The sequence below is a fragment of the Spinacia oleracea genome, chromosome 3 (assembly GCF_020520425.1).
Source record: "Spinacia oleracea cultivar Varoflay chromosome 3, BTI_SOV_V1, whole genome shotgun sequence".
NCBI lineage: Eukaryota > Viridiplantae > Streptophyta > Magnoliopsida > Caryophyllales > Amaranthaceae > Spinacia > Spinacia oleracea.
In genome coordinates, this window is record NC_079489.1 from 154,854,714 (window position 1) to 154,879,854 (window position 25,141).

Below are 25,141 nucleotides of genomic sequence, written 5' to 3' on the forward strand. Positions count from 1 at the left end.
CAATAATAACAATGAGGTTTTGACTAATCGATAAACGCTAAAAGCATGTGGACAATATGTTTCAGGTAATTTATACTCCCTTCGTTCCGGAATATTTGAACTGGTTTGACAGACACAGAGTTTAATGCAATGTAATTGACTTATTATTTAATTAGATGGAGTATATTTTTAATATAGATAGTGGGCAATGTGCCAACTTTGTAAGGGGATAGCGAGAAATGACTCCTTTTTTAATGTTATCTTTTAATGATAGACACAGAATTTTTTTTAATACTCGAACTGGTTTGACAGACACAGAATTTAATGCAATGTAATTGACTTATTTAATTAGATGGTAGTGGATAGTGGATAGTGGAGTAATTTTTTAATATAGATAGTGGGCAATGTGTCAACTTTTTAAGGGGATAATGAGAAATGACTCATTTTTTAATAATATAGGTGGGGTAAGATGGTTGTGGGCCGGGCCGGGTCGGGCTTCGTGCCGAGCCCACGGGCCGTGGGCCTAATCGTGTCGGGCCCACGCCAGGCCCACGTTGTTTCGTGCCGTGCCAGGCCGAAAAGTTAAAAATAAGGCCCAGGCCCAGCCCAAGTCCACATGCTTTCGTGCCGTGTCGGGCCGGGCCGACGTGCCTAAGGCTAATTTGACTAAATTTAACGTGCTTTGTCGTGCCGGGTCGACTCGTGTCGTGCCTTGTCGTGTTTTTTCCAAAAAATTAAGGCCCAGGCCCGGCCCACGGCTCACGACTTCGTGCCCGTGCCGGGCCATGCTTTTTGCGTGCTTGTGCCGGGCCGTGCTTTTTTCGTGCCGAGTCGGGTCGGGCTTCGGGCCGGCCCGACCCACAGCCATCTTTAGGTGGGTCCATAGATAAGTATAATATTAATAAAAGTTTGTCATGGGACAGCTTTATGAGGAAAACGGTGCAAGTATTCCGGGACGGATGAAATATTTCTCTAGCTCATGACACATTCGGACCCAAAACAGAAGGGGAAAAAAAAATTATCATTTCCCAAATTGCATACTCAAGGACCTTTATTTTCAACATCCTTCTTATGTGTTAGCCTGATCATACAGTTAAATAAATATAAGACGGTCTGATAAATACTAACTGTTTTGCATTAAACTAGACCTTGAAAATTCAACGATTGGCGGGGATCATTTTCCAAACCTCACTTCCTTGAACTTTCTTATCAACCCAATGCTATAAATACTGCCCAAACTCACACTTTAAAATTCCAAACACAAACACATAATTAACACTCATTATCATTAATTAATTAATTACCCTCTTAATTACACAACCTCACTTTGTAGATCTAATTAACTAGCTACAATGGCAACGCAATCAAACAATATGGTGGCAGCAAAATCAATACTCTCGACAGTAGGCTCTACAGTGGCGGCAGCCATGGTGGCGCGTTCCATAATCAACGACTTCCTCCCCTATGAAATCCGCAACTACCTCTTCTCCTCCCTCCACTCCGTCTTCAGCCGGCGGCTTTCGTCGGAAATCACCATGATCATCGACGAGTTTGACGGCCTCGAAACCAACCAGATCTTCGAGGCGGCGGAGCTCTTCATAGGAGCCCGTACTAAGACCACCTCCACCTCCACGTCCGCCACCCGTCTTAAGGTCCGAAAGCCCGAATCCGAGAAACAAATCCTGGTCAACGTTGACCGAGATGAGGAGATAGTGGATGAGTTCGAGGGGATCAAATTTCGTTGGATGTTACACTGCCGTACGATCGAGAGGTAAAGAGTTACTTCTTCCTTTCTTTTTTAAATGACACAATTATTTAGGCACGTTTGTCAATGCACGATTTCAAACATTAATATCTCTAATTATGTATTGGAAAAAATTATAAAAAGTTGATATTTAAAAAATATTTACTGATACGAATCTAATAAAATCTCACACGACTATGTTTTTTCTTATGTATAAACCACAAAAGGAAGTCAAAAGGTGTTTGTGTGAATAGTGTCTAAAACCCCATTGTGTCAGGTAAATAAAAACAGAGGAAGTATTATAGTTAGTACTTAGTAGTAATCTGCTTCGTAATAATCTTTACTCTTCTATTTTAGTATGTTTATTTTAGTATGTTTTAGAATGTTGTTTGCGTTTTTTCGTTTTAAAATGATCTTTACAGTTTTCGTTTTATAATATTTTTTTCATTGTGCTTTTATTTATTTATTTATTGATATGAAAATTTACAATTTTATCCCTCTTCTCGCACACTATTTACAATTTTCCACTTAATTTCACTTACTTAATTTATTATTTTCTTACACGTACCCACCATTGTCTTTTTACACATTTCTCTTATTTTATCCATATTTTATTATATCCACCTATTTTCTTACATACTCTTCCACTTTTTTCTTAAGATCTGTGCAAATAATTATCGTAAAAATCAATATGAAACGAAGGTAGTACATTTTGGGACATGAATATATATCATCTTACCCCTTTTACTACCACTAAATTTACATCTTTTCTCACATTTATTTACACCCACCCACTGCTTACGCTATCTCTCCTACTTTATCGCTATTACATTGTATCCACCTTTATGCACATTTTATCACATCTATTACATTATACAAAATCAGACACCATAAATGACATGTGACACTACCTAGTTAAAAAAAAAGCTCGCAATTGTTTTTTTATATTAATTTATTTGTTTCAATAATTTTTTATGGAAAAGATTCAGTATATTTGACTAAAAATTTATTAATCTTTTAAAAATCTGTAAAATCTTACATACTACTTTATTTTCAAATAATTGTTTTTACTCAAGTATTCTATAAAAAAAAAGGGTAAATTATAAATTTATAATGTTATAGTATTCGTGCGTACACAAAACCTAATCTAATTTGTCTTAATAAACGCAGTTCGTACAACCTAAGGGACATGAACTCCACCCTGAGGTCCGAGGTTCGAGCATTCCACCTAACATTCCACAAGAAATTCAAAGCCATTGCATTAGAAAAATACATCCCACACATTCTAAAACAGGCAGAGTTTTTCAAACTAGAGAGGAAGACGATCAAGCTGTTTACAGTAGACCCGAACAACTTATACTCGGGCTCGGTAAACGCGTGGAGCTCCATTAGTCTAAACCACCCGTCCACCTTCGAGACGTTGGCCATAGACTCCGATTTAAAGAAGATGATCATCGAGGATCTCGAGAGGTTCGTGAAGAGGAAGGAGTATTATAGACGTGTAGGGAAAGCGTGGAAGAGGGGTTACTTGTTGTACGGGCCTCCGGGTACGGGTAAATCGAGCTTGATTGCGGCAATGGCGAACTACTTGAATTTTGATATATATGATCTTGAATTGAGTGGGTTAAGGGTGGATTCGGAGCTCCGAAATGCGTTGGTGGGTACGGCGAATAAGTCGATAGTGGTGGTGGAGGATATTGATTGCTCCATTGAGTTGAATAATAGGGATAATAATGTTGTTGATTATGGTGGTGGATACCAACAAGAAAAGGTTTGTGGTTCTAACCTTTGAATTAGAATTGAAATTTTTTGCTAAATACAACCTCTAAAAGTTACCTCTTTTTGGTAATAATCTAATTTTTTTTTTTTTACTTTTGCAAATTATAATAACCTCAAATTAAAATCACCCGATATTTAAAAGTACAACCCCAAGTCGGATTTAGACAAGACGGAGACTAGAACTGACGTCATTTATTAATTTTTCAACTCATTATTAATGCAATTAAATGATTTGAAAAAAAAAGGAACATGAATTGCATTGCTTAAAAATGTATAACTTACAAAACGTTAAAATTCTGGCTAGTGGCTTAAAAGACATAATAGGCCTTGCACGTACCTATTGTACAATAAATTTGTTGTACATTTAGGTAATGTTTACCTACTTTCGGTACTTTTACGGAGTATATTACTCCGTACATGTTTTGATTTTAAAGTATTTTTGATGGATAAGCTTTTAAAGAGCCACGTGATTACCTTTATACAACATGATTGATTTTAAAGGGCTAAATTTTTATTAAAAAGAAAGATTTTAATCCTAAAAAGTTAATAACTTTTACACTAATTAATCAGTGTAAATTTTAACCATTTTGGTTAATTTCACATCCACCTTACAATGTTTATTGTACAACATCAAGTGTAATTAAGAGTTTGCAGGTAACTTGACTTTCATAACTTAAAAAATGTTAAAGACAAGAATTATACGTATAGGTTTTTTTGGGTACCACTCGGTTCATCCTTAAGGCTAATCCGAATTCGGAGCGGGTTCTGAGTGGATAGGTTCCAGTCCCCTCTCAATTGTTGTTGCGGGGGATCGAACACGGGGTTCTCCCTACCAAGTCTAACCTCAATCACCACTAAACCAACAGACAATTGGTATACGTATAGGTTTTTGTTAGAAAATACTCCTTAGAATGAAACTATATTAGCCATTATGTTGATCATTGTATTTATGTCTTACCAGGTAACATTATCTGGATTCCTGAACTTTATTGATGGATTATGGTCAAGTTGTGGGGATGAACGAATCATAATATTTACCACAAACCACAAAGAAAAGTTAGACCCCGCATTGCTACGTCCTGGAAGAATGGACGTGCACATTCACATGTCTTACTGCACTCCAGGTGGGTTCAAGGTCCTTGCCAACAACTACCTCGGCGTAACGGATCACGAACTCTTTACAGACATCGAGAGACTGGTCGAGGAAGCGGAGGCCACCCCGGCGGAGGTGGCCGAGCAATTAATGAAGCACGACGAGCCCGATTCGGCACTAAAAGGGCTAGTTGAGTTCCTCAAACTTAAAAAAGTTGAAGATGAGGAAGCCAAGGCTTTGAAATTGGAGGAAGAGTCTAAACCCAAAGAGAATATTAATAATAATGATGATGAAGATCATGGTATGAAGTTGATTGATGAAGAACAAGATGTTAGCTTAGATGTTACCAATAAGTAAATGCACTTCTAACTCTTATGCATGTATAATGGATTGAAGTATTAAGTATATTTAGTGTTCATTGCTAAGGGTATAAACGTCTTTGTACATTATACACATTATATCTATATATATACGAGGCCAGACACCCATCCATCTAAAGGTAAGTCGTATTATTATGTTCATTTGGTATCAGAGCCTAAGTTCGGTTAATTAATTAGGGTATCAACAAATAAATTGATTGAATGTACAATGATAAATATACCCTTAGTATCATCTAATGTATAATATGTGTCATATATTCCAGATATATAGTTTTGAAGCTGGAAAAACAAGGTCCTTGCCTTATTAAATTGTCTACATTGATTTCAAGACTAAACAACTAACATTGTTACGTTGAACTTGCTTGTTGGCCAGGAACCCAAGTATCCTCATTCATGAGGGGTGGAGCTAGATCGCGTCGGCGGGGAAGAAGACGGGGTCGTTTCATCAGAATGTTTTAGACAATGAAGGTTAAGGGAATAAGGCAGGGCAATGCTAGCTAGGTCTTGGCCGAGGCAATGTGGAGTGGAGTAGGGCTAGATGATACATATATATTCAAACATGTGTTTTCTCTTTTTAATATTTTGCATTACGTACCACCTAAGTAATCCAACTCTACCTGGAATGATAATGGACGATAGTGAAAATTCACGAGGAAAAAAAAAATAGGATGAACATGTATTATAGGTATTTCGCATTCATATATGATTTTCCATATAAATTTTGATACAAATTCTTTTCTTATGCCAACATTTTACATTTATATTACCGTGCACTAACAAACAGTCAATACGAACTACCTATAAGAAGTTAAGAAAGCAACAAGTAGAATTATTGAGCATTAATACGGTTTCTCTAACTTTTTTGAGTCAGTAGAGCATTACAAATGAGGTAGGGAGAAATCGAACTAAGACAAATTATACAGAGACCCTTAATTTTAACCAATGAACCAAGACATTATTGATATTAAACACTAATAATGAAGTAACATGGATTTGACATGTGATTGAAAAATTTGGAATAGAACAAAATATTTGTAAATGCTTGTTATACACATTCCTTAACGAATACCAAAAGCTTTCGAGAAAGGTCCATAAACAAAGGACAGAGGCCCATGAAAAGATCCACCAACTAAAGCCCTAAAATGGAGGCCCAAATCCCTGGAAATGAAGGCCCAAGCTAGCATGAAAAATCGGAGACGATTTGAATTGAACAACTTCCACACATTCAGGAACCGTAGTCCTGAATAGCGTACTATAGGTCAATCATCATCTTTATGAAAAATATTTAATCAATGTAGTATAAATTACAATTATACTCAAACTTAGGGAGGTCAGAATTAAAATTACAGTATAAAAATTTTCAAAACTCCGACACTTATCTTCATGTATTGAAGCACTAGTTTTTTTTATAAACAAATTAATTCATTGATTAAAAGTCCTACGACATCTACATAAAAATTTAAATCTAACAAATACATAACAATCGAAGCAAATAAATACTTCATTTCACCATAACTACCATCGTAGTATATCAAACATTCTGTATACCCTCTTTTATATCGCTTTGATTTACAGTTTTCATTGACGAGGGGGTCTATTGATCTGTTGTAGCCGTGACAAATATGATTTCTGTCTGATTCGTCTGATTGTAGTCGAAAGATTGACATCCTCTTCGATCCAGCATAAATCTTTACCAAAGAAACAACCTTAACTAAACTAAACACACAAAACTTAACTAGAATCAAACCCACCATAGGGGTACTTACTACACTGAAACTATGTAGTTTAATTGAGATCTAACGCATAAAACAAAACAAAATTGGAAGAGAAGGGGCGGAAATAACCAAATTTCTGAAGAAAATTGGCTATTCGGCCCTAGAAAACCTTAATTTTTGTAAACCCTAAAAAGAGAGAGAAAAGAGGGAGAGGGGGGGAAGCAGAACGATGTCGGTGATATTGAAGCACTAGTCTTATATGCACGCGATGCGTGCGGATATAAGAAACTGATTTATGTTATTACCTTTAAACCTGAAATAACATATAAAAAATATAATATAAATGCGATGCGTGAGAATATTAAAAATATATACGGAGTAAGTTAGATAGAGTTGAACGTATATAAACAAATTGATTAAAATGGTAAGAATTTATTTAAGAGACTAAATTGATTAAAAAGTTTCTTTATATTTTTTCCTATTAGGTAGGTTGTCATTATATTCTCTATTCTATAAGTGTGGGAGTATTTTAGTAATCCAAAAAAAACACGAAAAAAAAATTTACTAAAATAATCTCACCACTTAACTTATATACTCTGTAATAGAGATTAACGGTCATCGCCATTCGCCAGTTGTATTTTCCAAGCATAGACTAGGGAGACAATTCCCTCGTGATTTATGTTTGTTCAGTTTGCATTGTATTTGTCAATAAAATATTTTGCTCTTTGTTCATTAAATGAAAGTGTTTAATTTTTCGTTCTTCTTAATTTGTTGATTCATTTATCTTAAATTATTCGTATTTATAACTCTAGAGTATCCTCGTATTTATAACTTTAGAGGATCCAAAACTGAGCTAAATATATTAAATTTAAAAAAAGGCCATATATTATTAAGGGCATCCTTTAAGGACGACTAAGGTAGTAATGTACATTAATGGTCTGGTTAATAAAATAACATGATTGAACTTTATACACGATGGCTCCTTTCTATTCACCATCTTTTCACTTATTTGAGGTTTGATAAGATAAAATAAGGGGCAATAAGATAAGATAAGATAAAATAAAATAAAATAAGTTTAGAGTCAATAAGATAAGATAAGATAAAATAAGATAAGTTCATGGTCAATAAGATAAGATAAGATAAGCTCAGGGCCAATAAAATTAAGATAAGATAAGATAAGATAAGGTGAGGTAATATTGCATAAGATTGGAACGGGAGTTAGACGAGATGGACTTTACTACTTCGGAGAAGCTGACTTGGTGCAACATGTTTTGGTGAATGGAGCTACATCGACATTGGATTTGTGGCATAACAGGATGGGGCACCCCTCAGAAAAAGTAGTAAAGTTACTCTCCCCCATTATTGACATTAAGGGCAATTTGAATAAAGCTTGCGAAGTTTGTTTTCGTGCTAAACATCCTAGAGATAAATTTCCTATTAGTGAAAATAAAGCTACTCGTATTTTTGAGAAAATTCATTGTGATTTGTGGGGATCATATAGACATTCTTCTTCTTGTGGTGCTCGCTATTTTTTAACTATAGTCGATGATTTTTCTAGAGCCGTTTGGGTATATTTGTTGGATGATAAAACAGAAGTTTTTCGTATTTTTATGAGTTTTATTTCCATGGTTGATCGCCAATTTTCTCAAACCATTAAAATTGTGCAAAGTGATAACGGCACGGAATTTAATTGTTTGCGTGAGTATTTTTCTGCTACTGGAATTCTATTTTTTTCCTCATGTGTCGGAACTCCACAACAAAATGGGCGGGTTGAGAGAAAGCATAAACACATCCTAAATGTTGCCCGGGCATTAAGATTTCAAGCAAAATTACCTATTTATTTTTGGGGGTGTTCTCGCTTCAGCACATTTAATTAATCGAACTCCCTCACCTTTGTTGAACAATAAAACTCCTTATGAAATCTTGTATGGTGTCCCACCTTCCTATAACACTATCCGCACTTTTGGGTGTTTATGTTTTGTTCACAATCAAAAAACTAAAGGAGATAAATTTGAAAGTAGGAGTAGAAAATGTATTTTTATGGGGTACCCATTTAGCAAGAAGGGTTGGTTGGCCTACGATCTTGACAAGAAGAAATTTCTAGTATCCCGTGATGTGAAGTTTTTTGAGGACATATTTTCATTTGTTGACCCAGAAGACGTTAACATTGATCCGAATACAATTGTGCCTGATGTTAATGAACAAGATATTGATTTTGATTTTAATCATCATATTTCTGAAAATAAAGAGCCCATTCCATATAAAGCCACTGATTCACCCCATATTCTTCCTGAGGACCCACATGATGTCCCTTCTTCACCCAATTCACTTGAGCAAACTCCAACATTCTTGGAATCTCCAACCAAAGCCCAAACTCCCACTACCGTCACTTCATCTCCAGAAGCCCAAAACCACCCAGTAACCCAAAATTCCCAACTCACTCCAACTGAACCGGTTGAGGACCAACCCGTACCCACGTCAGTTCCTGTTAATACCTCACCTTCTGATTTGGGCCGCGGCCTACGGGCCAAGGCTCCATCCTCTTGGTTAAAAGATTACGTCACTCACACAATAATTGCTGAAAGTCCATCTCCGTCTTCTCCGTCTCCGCATCACTCCTCAGGTACTCCTTATCCCATAGCACATTACATTAATTGTAGCAATTTCTCTGTAAATTATTGTAAGTTTCTCACAGCCATTATTTCTGGAAACGATCCTAAGTCTTACAGAGAAGCAATGAGGGATGAGGGGTGGAAGAAATCTATGCAGGAAGAAATCCAGGCCTTGGAGGATAATGAAACTTGGACTCTGGAGGAACTTCCTCCAGGAAAACGAGCTTTGGGAAGCCAATGGGTATACAGAACCAAATTTTTCTCCTGTGGCGATATTGAACGTCTCAAGTCTAGATTGGTTGTTTTGGGAAATCATCAAAAAGAAGGTATTGATTATAATGAAACATTTGCTCCTGTTGCTAAAATGACCACTGTTCGTACCTTTCTTGCTATAGCTGCTTCTAAAAATTGGGAACTTCATCAAATGGATGTTCACAATGCTTTTCTCCATGGTGACCTTGAAGAAGAGGTATATATGAAATTACCCCCTGGGTTTGAGTGCTCTAATCCAAAAATGGTATGTCGTCTTCGCAAATCCTTGTACGGACTAAAGCAGGCTCCTCGGTGTTGGTTTGAAAAGTTGGTTCATGCCCTTAAGAAATTTGGCTTCAACCAGTCATATTCAGATTACTCTTTATTTACATACACGCACGGCACAGTCCAAATAAATGTCTTAGTTTATGTTGATGATCTAATTATTTCTGGGAATACTTCTGCTGCAATTGCTACTTTCAAGGCATATCTAAGTGACTGTTTCAAGATGAAAGATTTGGGCTCATTGCGTTACTTTCTTGGCATTGAGGTAGCTCGTAGCGCATCAGGCTTATTCTTGTGCCAACGCAAATATACTCTGGATATTATCATTGAAGCAGGACTGTCTGGCGCTAAGCCTAGTGGATTTCCAATTGAACAAAACCATCGTCTTGGCCTTGATGATGGCCCAATTCTCACGACACCCGAAGCTTATCGTCGTCTCGTAGGGCGGCTAGTTTATTTGGCAGTTACGCGCCCTGATCTGGCTTACTCTGTGCATGTTCTGTCACAATTTTTACAGGAACCCCGAGCCGCCCATTGGGAAGCAGCTCTACGTGTTGTTCGCTATCTCAAAGGCACTCCGGGTCAAGGCATTCTGCTCCGTGCAGATAATGAGCTCAGTCTTCAAGGTTGGTGTGATTCAGATTGGGCAGCTTGCCCTGTCACTCGTCGTTCCTTATCCGGTTGGCTTGTTTTCTTAGGCCAATCTCCCATTTCATGGAAAACAAAGAAGCAACATACAGTTTCTCGCTCGTCCGCAGAAGCCGAATATCGTTCTATGGCATCCCTTACATGTGAACTCAAATGGTTAAAAGGGCTACTCTTGAGTCTCGGGGTTCATCATCCTAAGGCTATTCCACTGTTCTGCGATAGTCAGTCGGCTTTACATATCGCCAAAAATCTTGTTTTTCATGAACGCACCAAGCATATTGAGATTGATTGTCACTTTGTTCGTGATGCTGTAACAGAAAGGATTATTGCACCATCTTATGTCACGACTACATCTCAACTGGCAGACATCTTCACTAAGGCACTAGGAAAGCGGCAGTTTGATTACTTGTTATCCAAGTTGGGCATTCATGATCCACACCATACTCCAACTTGAGGGAGGGTGTTACGGACTTAGAATTTGGCAAGCACCAAGCATATATTCCTTTTCTATGTAGTATTCATGTTTAAGGTAAACTCTTATTCCTAATTACCTAAGGAGACTAGCATTAGGCAGATTCATATATTCAATGTATTATATATAACGTGCATAATCAATAAACGAGTTCAAGCTTTCCCTTCACATTACTGTCTTTACAGTAATACTATAAGTTTCAATAAGATAAGATAAGGGTCAATGAGATAAGATAAGATAAAATAAGGGTCAATAAGTTCAGATAAGATAAGATAAGATAAGATAAAATAAGATAAAAGTCAATAAGATAAGATAAAATAAGATAAATTCAAGGCCAATAAAATAAGATAAGATAAAATAAGTGAAATTCAGGTAAAAAGAACACTACCGATATGTATTCACCATAAACCATGATTTTACCAATCACTCTGCATAATACTGTAGTTAACAAGGATTTTAGTTTTAAAGTCAGGGTCAATTCAAAGGTAGTCACATAGCACATCAATTAGGTAAAGTAGTTCATATAGCGAATCATGCGTGATTAATTGATTACTAAAGTCTGCTCATAATGTCATCTTCCATTTAAGTTGAATGTTAATTGTTGTTGTTGTTTTTTTTTGTTTTTTTTTTTTTGTTTTTATCAACTTTCAACCCATGCCATCCGTCGTGAAACTCGTGATCATGGGTGGTCTGGTTATTGAACATGTTAACCCAATAGGTAATCAATTAGGGTGAAAATTAAACGGGCTCTTCTTAGTCTTAGACATGGCTTTTATTGGAAAAAAGCCTTTGTTGAACGTGGTCAAACTAGGGCCAAACTAATTAGCCTAATAATTTTGAAAATTAAAATAGTTCCTTCGTATAATACAAAAATTATACTTCGTATATACAATTTCATATGCAGTTGTACTTGCATTTGACTCTTTGCGTTTGTTTATAGACCCCAACTATCAACTTACTCTAAAGTCTGCCATTAATTATTAATACTAGATTTTAGCCCGTGCGATGCACGGATTTTATTAAATTGTTATGTTTAAATAGAACTTCTATGTATATACCAATTTTATATATTAGATTAGATTTTTTTTTATTTTGCATTGAATTTTATTTTAGATTTATTTTTTAATTATAAGAGTGTTTGTTTTTGGATGAAATTGTACATGCGTAATATTAATAATTAATTAATAAAAATATCTACATGACACTTAATTATTTATCTATGTGGCACTCGACTTTTTTAATTCAAAATTAATTTTGATATCTTATTTTTCATTGGCTGAAACCATTAGATTTCTTACGTGACGCTCTAATATTGGATTAATGTTTGATTTTAAATTGAATTTTATTTTAGATTTATTTTTTAATTTTTAGAAAGTTTGATTTTTGATGGAGTTGTATATATTAGTAATTAACTAGATTTTTGCCCGTGCGATGCACGGTTCTATTAAAATGTTTAAATAAAACTCCTATGTATATACCAATTTTATATATTATATTATATTAGTTTTTTGTTTTGCATTGAATTTCATTTTAGATTTTTTTTAATTATGAGAGTGTTTGTTTTTGGATGAAATTATATATGCGTAATATTAATAATTAATTAATAAAAATACCTACGTGGCACTTGACTATTTATCTATGTGGCACTCGAATTTTTTAATTCAAAATTTATTTTAAAATGTTATTTTTCATTGGCCGATACCATTAGAATTCCTACGTGGCGCTCTAATATTGGATTAATGTTTGATTTTAAATTGAATTATATTTATTTTATTTTAGATTAGTGTTTGATTTTGGATGAATTTTATTTTAACTTTATTTTTTAATTATTAGAGTTTGATTTTAGATGGAGTTGTATATATTAGTAATTAATTAATTAAAATATCTACGTGGCACCTGATTAATTATCTACGTGGCAATCGATTTTTTTAATTCAAAAATAAATTAGAAATCTTATTTTTCATTGGCCGAAACCATTTTATTTTTTAATTATTAGAGTTTGATTTTAGATGGAGTTGTATATATTAGTAATTAATTAATTAAAATATCTACGTGGCACCTAATTAATTATCTACGTGGCAATCGATTTTTTAATTCAAAAATAAATTAGAAATCTTATTTTTCATTGGCCGAAACCATTTGTAATCCTAGGTGGCGCTCTAATATTTCAGCAAATATGCCTCCTTTATATATATATATTAGATTAATTAGAATATCTACGTGGCACCTAATTAATTATCTACATGGCAATCGATTTTTTTAATTCAAAAATAAATTAGAAATCTTATTTTTCATTGGCCGAAACCATTAGTAATCCTAGGTGGCGCTCTAATATTTCAGCAAATATGCCTACTTTATATATATAATATTAGATTTACTACTATGTCCGTTTCAAAGTAATTTTTATACTTTTCGTTTTAGTCTGTTTCATAATATTCTACATTGTGCTTTATTTATTATTTTATTGGACATAAAACTTTACTATATTACTCCTATCATCCCACGACATTTATCACTTTCCACTCACTTTCTTTTATTTTATTCATTTTTCTTACGCACGCCCACCTTTTTACACTCCCTTAAAATAGAATGATCAAAAAAGAATTGGTCATCAAATAAAATAATATATCTCTCTCTTATTATTTTACTCATGACCAACTCTCATGCTCAATTATAACCACTAACCCCAAATGGATGACCAAAAGTTTACTACCGAAAATAAAGAAATAAATAAATAAAAAACAATCTTAATTATTTCCAATTGTCCTCCCTACACTCTATTCCCAAGTACGCAGTATTAGTTTCGGTCATGGACATGACCAGATCATGCTTCTCTTCCTTCCCTATTTCTTATCTCTCGTATTTCTTTATTGCTTTTAATGCTTTATACATATTTTATTATATTCACCGACCTTTTACACACTCATTTTTTATCTTAATATGTGTACAAATAGTAACAGTAAAAATATTACGGAATATGAAACAAAGGTAATACAACTAACTGCATACCCTACAGTCCTAAACTTTATATCCGAAATTTTCGGATCGGGGAAATGTGATCTAAATTCGATCTGAAAGTTTCGGATATCCGGATTTTTCGGATCGGATATTCGAAAATCCGAAAACTATCCGAATTTTAAAATTTTAAATTAATAATCACGTTTTAAACTATATTTTCGGATATCCGATCCGAAATATACGAAACCGTAAAGTCGGATCTGATATCCGAAAATTTGGATCGAATTATCGGATTTTTCTATTGTTTTTTTCTAAATATTGAAATACTTCGGATATCCGAAATGAAAAAAATATTGATCCGAATCCGATCCGAAAATCCGAATTTTTTCCGGTTATCCGATCCTAAATATCCGAAATCTTAAAATCGGATCTGATATCCGAAATTTCGGATCGGATCATCAAATTTTCGGATCGGATCAAATATATCGGATATATTTACACACCCCTAATCCCTACTAGTAAACATAACATATTTGATTCACAATCGAACCCCCAATTGACGTCCGTACAAAAACAAAACATACCCAACTGAATAAGCATCAACTATGTATTTCTCCCAAGCCCAAAAAGCCAACCACAACCTCACCTCCTTAATATTCTCATAATCTCAGCCTACACCTCACTCTCTGCGGTGGTACAAAGTAAGACCTAAAATGTTTATACTAGTAAAACTTTGGTAGTGGTCACCACATATATTCCACTCTTGAAGATTAATGTCTAGTGGGCCGGATCTGACACAATACACTATGACACTGGGCCGGATCTGACACAATACACTATGACACTGTTTGAAGTGGGTCACGTGGACGTACCCCACTTACGACTCATGGCACAAGCACAACCATTCCAGCATTAGATATTTTTTTGATGTGCCGTGGTTTAGGTTTTGACAATACAACCCCCAACCCATGAAATACAGTCTCTTCAGAACACGAACCCAGCCTACCTGTTTTATCAGCAACCCGACTAGCCATCTAATTTAAACTTTGTTGTATGTTTTAAATGCTACTCCGTAATAAATTTTAATCTATAATAATATATTAAAAGGCGTTCTTAAGAACGTATACGTGTCACATATACCTCACCTTATTACACCACGTCACCACTAATCAACATCATGACATGTCATTGGCAACCAAAAAACATGTAGTAAGGATCAAACACTAGACCTCTTTGTTAAAAGTTCAACATCCAACCATGCTAACCAACTACAACTTATGTTATATATTTCTATATAAATTTTATGTTCTTTTTACAATAAATAACAAATTGAATAGAAGTGAATGCAAAAAAGGGAATGATTACTTAATTTATAAATGTACAGTTATTACTTTTCTAGATTAAGCCCAAAAAAAAAAAAAACTATGGGTAATAGAATGTAATATATAACGAGTAAGTGGTTGAATAATTATAGAACATATTACATGCACTTGGAGTAATAGAACATGGAGTTTCAGCTTGAGAAGGTTGTTAATCGGGCGCTAATCTTGTGTGTAACCCCATAATTCTATGACGACACCATCTACACGAACACATATTTACAACAAATAAAGCCGAATAAAAGTCAAAACCCGGGGCAACACCCGGACCACACACTAGTTTTAGTGATTAAATATACGTTAACTACTCTATATGATTATAGTAATTTATAACACAAAATTAATCAACATTAGTTCATTCTAATTTTGCAACTTTTTAGGCTAAAGTAATTGCCCAAACTCACCTAACACACCCGACCTACATCAGTACCAAAAACCGTCTAATCCCACTGGACACTTGACCCGCACAACCCGCCATCACCCATATAACAATTACCCAACACGTATTGTGTTTATTTTCCCCCAAAACTCACGGCCCGACCCACCCTGACATATGTTATGTCATTGGTCCCATGCCAACCATTCCCGATCCACGACACATCAAACTCACCCATCCCATTTTGCGGGAATCAAAATCTTCTTATGATATACATTTGTGTACTACTTCATGTTATCTATTGGTAATCATATTTAGCTAGTGTGTTATTCACTTGAATTCCACTTATTTTATATTTTATCTTATCTTAATCTATCTTATTAACTCTTATTTTTTAAAAACTTATTACCCTTTGTCTTATCATAAATATAACCATAGTGTTGAGTAAGTGAGGTTTTGATGATTATAAACAAATGATGATTATCTAATTAACATGTGTGCTAAGATGTGCATAGGAAGAACAAGCTATGATTAAACCAAGAGACAAGGGACATGAGCAATGATAAGCTATTGTTGACGAGAGCGGAGATGGCTACGTTATACATATTGTTTATATGTAAATTAGCATTTACATTGGTAAACTTCATGTGGTAAGTAAAGTGACAAAGGAGGAACGAAATGATACTTTATATGGTCCAACAGGAACAACAAGAAAGAGATCAGAAACAGTTTAACAGAGTTCCTAGTTGTCTGACTGTTCCTGTTTCCAGTCACCTGTACGAGATACGGATGCGTGCATCAATAGAGTTTAGGAGTGCATATAGTTCTTTCATATTTGCATCCTAATATGTTCGTTATATGCATGTGTAATTAAGAGTTCATATTGGGATAAGTTGTTTATTAGACTTAGGACTTTGCATTAGTTTAGGTCTCTTATAATATCCTATCATAAGTACATATAGTTGTGTGTGATTAGGACTCTTCATATAGTTATATATGCATTAGGAGTCTTCTAGGAATGCATATCATAGCTGGTCTCATTTATCATATATTATGGTGCATTGTAGACGATGTAGGAGTCTAAGAGTTTTAGTTTGCATAAGCATGTTAGGAAAGATTAAATGTTTAGAGTTTAAGCTTTTATAATTAGTATTATGCATAATATAGGACTGTCTAGATTCAATGTATTTTAGGAGTTTGAGTCACATAATACTTGCCGTAAATATTAAGTTCATATTAGGATAGGAATAGTATTTATCCACTAGTATATTATATTCCATATTATCCTATGTGTATTTTAGTTAAGCAAATATTATAATATATGATTTATGCATATTTATCATACTTGACTCAATATCTAACGTGGTTTATTATGCATGCAAATAAATGATAAATGACGTGTGTAGGTAAGACTTTGAATAAGACCCAAAGACTTACATGAAGAACGAGGATTCAAGAGTTAGAGAATCCAAGAGAAGAGAAACTTGGACTCGAGGAGAATTAAGAGTACAAGTACAGAGAAAGAGAAGAGAAGAAAATCTAGTAGCATTAGTGTGCTTAATAGATTTGTTTTAGAAACTGAAAGTTCGGAGCTGGTGGAACAACGTACGTGGAACAGTGTCAATGACGAGGGTACTGGTCCTAGTCTGCACGTAGTATATAGGATTGCATGAGTATAATATTTAGATCACGTTACCTTAGAGTTTGTGTCCTAATAGAAGTCTAAACATAATAATACTAAGTCATGTACTAAGGAGTTATAGTATAGTTAGGATTATGTGTTTGATAGTAATTAGGATTGCATTAGTTAATGGTTAAATAATGTTTATCTTATTTAAGAGTCATGATAGGAAAGGAGTGTCGTTTAGATAGAGTTTTCATTAATATATCTACTGCATAAAGAGTTATTATTCGATCATATGTTTGTTAGAGTCTTAGGATAAAAGTCTATCATGATAGAGTTCTATTAGGTCTAGGATTCCTAAATAAAAGATAAACATAAAATATATCTTCTAGGGTTAATAGGTAACATGCATCACTATATATACTGCATTCATAAGTCTAGGAAAAATTATCTGACTTAGTGGTGTTACGTGCTTAAGTTAAATCTACATTATAACCCACGTCAGTACCGTCAGTTCCTGTTCCACATACGTAGTTCCTGCTCCAGCAGAATTCCAGATTCTATTTGTTATTCTATCTTTTATACTTGAGAGTTGGGAAGGGGTTTGAGTGAACCTTGTAATTGAGAGAATCAGCTTAGAGTCGAGCTGAAGAGTTGAGAGAGAAGATCTCTAGAGATATCATTGAGAAGGAACGGTTGAGGGACTGTTCCTAAGGGAGTTGAGTTTAGGGAACTGTGATTTTCCTAATTAGTAAAAGGGTTTAAGTCCCTACGGGGCCGTGGTTTTTCCTCTCTATTAGGGTAGAGAGGTTTCCACGCTAAAATCTCTCTTGCAATCTCTTAATGTTTTTAATTCCGCGAAAAAGTAGATCCAACATCTACAAACACTAATTCACCCCCCCTCTTGTGTTGTTCATCTAAACTAACACATAGATTTTATCTTGTCTTATATTACTCCGTATCTTATTGAACATAAGCTCATGCTTTGTTTTGTATTGTATTATTTATTTATTGAGGCTTTATATTTTCTTATCTTATATCGGAGTATTAAATTTGAAATAATTGAAAATAAGGTGAGGTAAGCAAAACCTTAGTCAACAACTTCTGTTTTTAGAATTAAAATTGCAATAACATCATCGATCTATAGAAAAACTCAAAAAGTCATGCATAGTCGTGAGGAAGTAATGAACAAGAACAACTTTAATTTATTTGTACTGATTAGTTTGTTATTGGTAGTGATCAGTACCAATATAGATTTTGTCAGTACCATTGAAGCAAAAGGTCTAATTGTCAGTGATTAGTAATGTGTCGGTAGACCAATAACACATAAATTTGTACCCATGCCATAACATACTAAATTTGTATCAATACAAGTTGTTAATTTGAGTCCTTAATGAACGCTCGTTGTTCTTGATTTATCCAATCTCCCATACTCCGTACATAAGTTGTCGGTAGGAGAATTCAGAATTTATTGGTTGTTGTTAAAAAGGCTCGATCCTGCCAAGTAAGTACCAATACAAACATTTTATGCATCTTAAATGGACGCCCGTTGTTCTTAATTTAGCGAACCCCATAAATCATATTCCGTACGTTAATTGTCGGTCAGAGAATTCAGAATAATTTTATTGGGTTATAAGTTGTGAAAAAGGCTCGATCCTACTTGTTGTATATGTCAAAATACTTCCATGGTATTAATAAATAAATTGGTTGATGAGTGGGAATGGGGGATCACATAAAAATAATGTTGGTTTAACTTTTAATTAGTTCTTAAGGACAAATAATAAAGCAACAATAAGTTGGGCGTACTATACTTTGATTTTTGTTTTTGTAGTGGATAATTTTTTACTACATGGTGAGCTGAGCTTGAATGCTCCATCGAACGGTGTAGCATGAGCCACGCCCACGCAACTTCACTCATTTTAACAATGAGGGGAATTATATATCTAGTCACACCAAAAAGAGCTCCTAAAAATTTGGGATTTTAACCAATTGGAAATAATACTCTGGATCCTACTGTATACACCTAGTGTACAAGATATTTTGTACACCATATTTTTCTATTGGTTGAAATGACATCTTAATTGTCTTTCATTCTCATTTTTCAGTGGGTTTGATGATGTGTCAACTAATTAATGGTGATGTACAAGAGAATCTTGTACACTAGGTGTACATGTAGCCTTTTCCATAATACTCATAAATTGGGTGGTAACTCGAAACATTAAAACTGAGCTCGCTTTTGCTCGGGGCTCGATAGGATTTTTTGACGTTTGACTATCAAATGTTTAATTAATAAATATGTTTATCAAATTTTGCATGTATTAAATGCTAAAGTTAATTATCTGCAAAAAAATAAGTTTATAGAAAATATATGTATTAAAAAGAACTCGAACTTGTTAACCAGCTTTCGAGCTGTGAAATTAATAGCTTAGGCTTGGCTCGTTAAGATCTTAAATGGAACCCGGGATTTGACTTAGCTCTATTCGAGCCGAGAATCGAGTAGTTTGCGAGCAGTTTAGGCTCGCTAACACCCCTCGTAGCTACGTATACAACAATGATAGAGGACCTATGTTACCATATCCTACCAAAATTGTTTGGATGTTAACTAGATTAGTTGGTAAAGTATGAGAGTGTGTTACAGTGTTACTCAAGACATGAGATCAAATGACGTCCGCACATTTCATTCTAGGAAATAAAATAGTTGAAACAGAGGAAATATGTTAGCCATCCCTCCCTCTTCTTTTTACAAGTGGGATTGTGAGTCGTGTTGACAATGACGGCAGGAACCTTGCTCTGATAGCATGATAGAATCCATTGGGCCAAGTCCAACATTTAGGAGAGCTTATATATAAGCCTGACAAAATTTTCATTTTATGATATGATTCGAAGATTTGTTTGTAATAAAAAGCCAATATGATAAATTGCCCCAAGTAGGAGTCGTTTAACCTCATTTTGAAAGCTCAGAAAAAGCCCGACGAGAAAGTGACAACTTTTCTATGTTGCAAGAGTAATAAATGGACTCTCATGTAAAGGAGGTTGTTAAGGGTAATATTTCAACATGGAAAAAAGATAAGATTGATGTGCTACTCAAAACCTATATCCTATCCGTTGGATTTAAAATGAATCCCCTCAAACTTTGATGTGATCAGATCGACTCTCTTTCAACTTTAGATTCTCCACACTGTCAAGAGAGCATCTAAATTCAGACAAGGATGGATTTCATACCTATAATATTGGTATCACATGATGCCATGAAATCTCAAGATCAAAAAAAAAAAAAAAAAAAAAAACCGGTTGTCAACTTAAGGAAGAGAAGAATTCATGACGTGGCATCTGCCTTCCAAATACATGAACTTTCCATTTTTAATTTTGTAACAAAGGCCACGTTGATCTGGTCACCATATTAAACTATTACGTTTCTATTGTTTATATGGAGCATATGCCATATAATATATTAATCAATATTGAAGTATTGTCACATTCATTTTGAGAATCTTTGTGTAGGACAAAGAAAGCCCACTTCTACATAATAAGTTAATCAAAATCTAAAAACACATGCCACTTGTCACCTCTCTAATGGTCCGATTTCAAGTCCAAAAAGCTAGCATAAAAAAGTTAGCCCAAAGTAAACCGGACCCATACCGAACTTCTTGCCTTTAAATACCTCTTTCCAACTCCCCTTCCCCTCTCTGCCCCCAAAATGTGTAGGGCATCAATCAACATTCAACAATACAAAATACAATAGTGGTGAAGTGGTGAAGCCAATAATACTTCTCAAAGAGTGAAGAGGCAAGTTTTTCTATTCTTTCTTTTCCCCTAATTTTAACTTCCATTACCTTCTTTTTCTTCAATTTTAGTTCACTATTATTAATACAGTTTTAACTTTAGCGCTGTTTTAGAGTCATTTCACTTCTTAACATTCATATCATTAAAAAAAAATCATTTACTTTAATTTGTTTACGTCCAAGTTTTCCCATACAGTCATACCCTACTACCTGGACGTTATTTATATCGAGTTGTCGTTGTTATTTTTATATATTTGAACAAGATTTGCTTTCCTTTTTTTTTCTTCTTTTAGCCCCCCATAAAAAAGAGTCATGAATACTATAACAGGAGGAATAACATTAGGTAAAATGTCAATATTTTCTGCATCATCATTATTTTCTGCCTACGCCTCATTAACAGCCTTAGTTACATTAATCCAACAATTCTACAATCAGTTCATACCACAACCTATAAGAGACTACATTAGCCAAAAAATAGAAGAATGGTTTACTAAAACTACCACTTCAACTACACAATTTACATTAGTAATCGAGCAATACGACGACGGCGATTACGACTACTTTAACCAGTTGTTTAACGCTTGTGAGGGCTACTTAGCTAGCAAGCTGAGGTCCACTTCAACTCGTCTCAAGGTTAGTAGACCCAGTAAAAAGGATCACGTATCCTTCAGGCTAGCTCAGGGGGAGAGGTTTTTCGAGGAATTCGAAGGGATTCAATTAGAGTGGAGTTTCATTTGCAACAACAATGCAAACCATAGTAGTACTAACAACAAGAGTAACGGTATTCATCATCAGTCTGATGTTGTTAATGCAATGAACAAATCTCGTGTAGGAAACAACTACTATTTCGAACTCTCATTCGATTTAGAACACAAAGATAGAGTCTTCGACTCTTATCTACCACACATAATCAAGTTCTACGACGAAATGGAAGAGCTTAAGAAAGACTTGAAGCTCTTCACACTTGATTGTGGGGGTGGTAAAACTGGTAGCTGGAGATCTGTCAAATTCAAACATCCTTTCACATTCGATGCATTAGCCATGGAACCGGATATGAAAAAGGCGGTAGTTGATGATTTGGATAGGTTTTTAGGGAGAAGAGAGTTTTACAGGAAAGTTGGTAGAGCTTGGAAAAGAGGGTACTTGTTGTACGGTCCACCTGGTACAGGGAAATCTAGCTTGATTGCAGCAATGGCGAATCATATCAAATTTGATATATATGATTTGCAGCTTTCTTCTGTGATTAATGATTTGGTTTTGAGAAGATTACTTCTTTCAACATCGAATAAGTCAATTCTTGTGATTGAAGATATTGACTGTAGCTGGGGGTTAGCAGATCGACAAATGCATCATCCTGTTGCTGAAGTGAAGGATATTAGATATGGGAATGGGAGTGATTATGATATGGTTTCCCAGTCGCAGTCACAGGTTAGTGAATCTGCAACTAGTTTTCAGATTTTTATTGTCAGTTTTTTTTTTAATTTTTTTAACGTTTTGTTTGGTACTCCGTACAACATTAGTAAGACTTTTCTTTGGTAGAAAGGAAGTAAAAGGAAAATAAGTGAAATGAAAAGAAAAATATGGTTTTCCATGTTTGGTTCCAAAAGTTAAATGGAAATTGATGGAAAATTAAGGTAAATGGAAAGAAAACATCATTAATAAATTTTCACTATCATTTCCTCCCAAAAAGTGGAGGAATTTGGAAGGAAAAAAAAATTAAATTAAAAACTGACACAGGATATTTTTTTTACCAGTTCTTTCATCTACTAAACAACTTTTACTTTTGTCGTTCCTCCCAAATTCCCCCACGTACTTTTGGGAAGTGGGAGGAAGGAAAGGGGAAATTTATTAAAGATGCTTTCCTTTCATTTCCTATCAAATTCTGTCTAATTTTTTTTTTTTTTTTTTGAGGGGATCAAATCAGGTCTAATTTATTATTTCTTTTCCTTTCTTTTATTGTCCTTTCAGCCCTGCTACTCCTCCCGTCTCTTTTTGTTCTTCCTGTATTGAATCTTTTTACGAGTCAAAAACAGCCAAATCAGACAGAACATTTAGACACGGAGGGAGTACCAAACAAAGCGTTTCCCAATCTAGTGTTAGAAATTAAAAAAAAATCTCAATATATTGCCATTGTTTTAAACTAATGGATTGTGATCATAAAAATGCAGATATCACTGTCAGGTTTGCTGAACTTCATAGACGGTCTATGGTCTAGTTGTGGTGATGAAAGAATATTCGTGTTCACAACAAACCACAAAGAAAAGCTTGATCCTGCATTATTAAGACCAGGAAGAATGGATATGCATATAAACATGTCTTATTTAACAATGCCTGGTTTCAGAATCCTTGCATTAAACTACCTCAATATTTCAGGTGAACATCACCTGTTTAGAGAGATTGAACAATTGATTGAAGATACGAAAGTGAGCCCAGCTCAAGTTGCAGAGGAACTAATAAGGAGTGATGATCCTGATATCGCGCTTTCTAGTCTTGTTAAAATGCTTAGAGAACATCAATTGGAGCAAACACAAAAGATGAAGATGATTAACTTTCCAAATTTGAGTAATGGGAAGATGAATGGGAATCACAATGGGAATGGTCTTGGTAATTATACCAATGGTGTTGTACATGATTATTCAGATGAATTTTCTAGTGACTAATTAATGTTGATTAGCTAGATTGATTAGTAACTAATGTTTTATCTGAAAACTTGAAAAAATGTTCTCATTTGTGTTAGTTTCGATTTTTGATTTCACGAAATAAAGGCGTAGTATTATGTTTTTGATCACCCTGTTACTTTTTGTTATGATGATGAATTGTTTTGTGCAATTTGAAGTGTATTCTTATACATCATGAATTGTGATGGTGAATCAAAGCAATTTAACTTATTAAATTAAATTATGCCGTGAGTGTTAGGCTGCCAGCTAGTTTAGTTGGTAAATCTCTTCAAGTGGTGGTACCGAAACCTAAGATCGAATCTTGTATATACTATTTGTCGCATTTCCCTTTGTAAATCTTTCTGTACAAACTAAAACTTAGAAAATTCTCAATCACTACCTAGTTTATTAGGAATTTGTCAATTACTCCCTCTGTTTCTTTTATTATTTACCTTTTTTTTTTTTTGGTTGTTTCAAAATGTTTTTTACATTTTTCTTTTAATATTATCAGATAAATGTTTTAATATCTTATTAAAATTTATGCCCAATGATTATTTTAACCAATTAAATTCATTGGGTCATTTAATCTCTCCCACTTTTTCATTTACACATTAAATTTTTCTCATTTTTTTAATTTCAGAATTTTGATTAAAGTAAAGACATTATAAATTAACGCAATTTGCCTGATTTAAATATAAAAATTGGAGGATTCTCAATACACATTATTTCGTTATAACACATGTATTATACCAAACGTAAAAAAACAAAGAGAGACGGAGTTGTTGATGCAAATTTCGAACCATGCTAATCCTAAAAGACAATCACTTAGTAAAAAATATCGTCTTTTTAAATGACAAAAATGGTATTCCACGACAGGGCAATTTATTTTCAACTTCTCAACATAACATCTAGATAAGTGTCAATTCAAAAAATCAACCAAACCGACGCCAGAATTATCTGTCAACATGCAGAATTACAGATAGGTGTCAATTCCAAAAATCAACTTGACCCATCCATGACCCAATATTTGACCACGTATCGTGATATGATATTCTTTCACAACTAGTTAAAATCTCAAACATGCATTGGACCCAATCCTGGACCCATGCTGACTGTTTGAGCTCACAAAACAAATCTAAAGCTAGTCAAAATATCTATTTATTCCCTCCGTATCTTAAAAAGAAATACACTTTGATCAACATATAGTTTTAACAGAGTTAGTTGAATATATTAAAATAAGATGAAAGTGAAGTAATGGGTAAATTATTTATTATAGTAAAAAAATTAATGTGAGTAAGTCTGGGGATCACAAGAAATAGAGAAATATTAATATAATGGGAAGTAAGACCAAAATATGTCAAAAAGGAAATTGTATCTCTTTTTGAAATTCAGCCGTTTAAAAAATG

General features: G+C 34.3%; 2 protein-coding genes across 4 annotated transcripts; both read left to right on the forward strand.

Moving 5' to 3' along the window:
* Window positions 1–1,141: 1,141 nt before the first annotated feature.
* LOC110804546 (AAA-ATPase At3g50940) lies at window positions 1,142–5,706 on the forward strand. 3 transcript variants are annotated; one of them, XM_022010151.2, is made up of 4 exons: window positions 1,142–1,750; window positions 2,894–3,494; window positions 4,464–4,896; window positions 5,349–5,706. In XM_022010151.2, exons 1-4 carry the CDS (start codon window positions 1,332–1,334, stop codon window positions 5,432–5,434), a joined length of 1,539 nt encoding a protein of 512 aa, XP_021865843.1. In that variant the 5' UTR covers window positions 1,142–1,331; the 3' UTR covers window positions 5,435–5,706. The 3 variants fall into 3 exon arrangements, 2 of the variants coding, with proteins under 2 accessions (XP_021865843.1, XP_021865842.1); XM_022010150.2 differs by having other exon boundaries at window positions 4,464–4,948; window positions 5,349–5,701; XR_008931284.1 differs by having other exon boundaries at window positions 1,143–1,750; window positions 4,464–5,094; window positions 5,349–5,701.
* A 15,268-nt stretch (window positions 5,707–20,974) lies between these two features.
* Window positions 20,975–23,866, forward strand: LOC110804540 (AAA-ATPase At3g50940). Its single transcript, XM_022010142.2, has 2 exons — window positions 20,975–22,506; window positions 23,247–23,866. The coding sequence occupies exons 1-2, from the start codon at window positions 21,391–21,393 to the stop codon at window positions 23,736–23,738; spliced, it is 1,608 nt and encodes a 535-aa protein (XP_021865834.2). The 5' UTR covers window positions 20,975–21,390; the 3' UTR covers window positions 23,739–23,866.
* The last annotated feature ends 1,275 nt before the right edge of the window (window positions 23,867–25,141 follow it).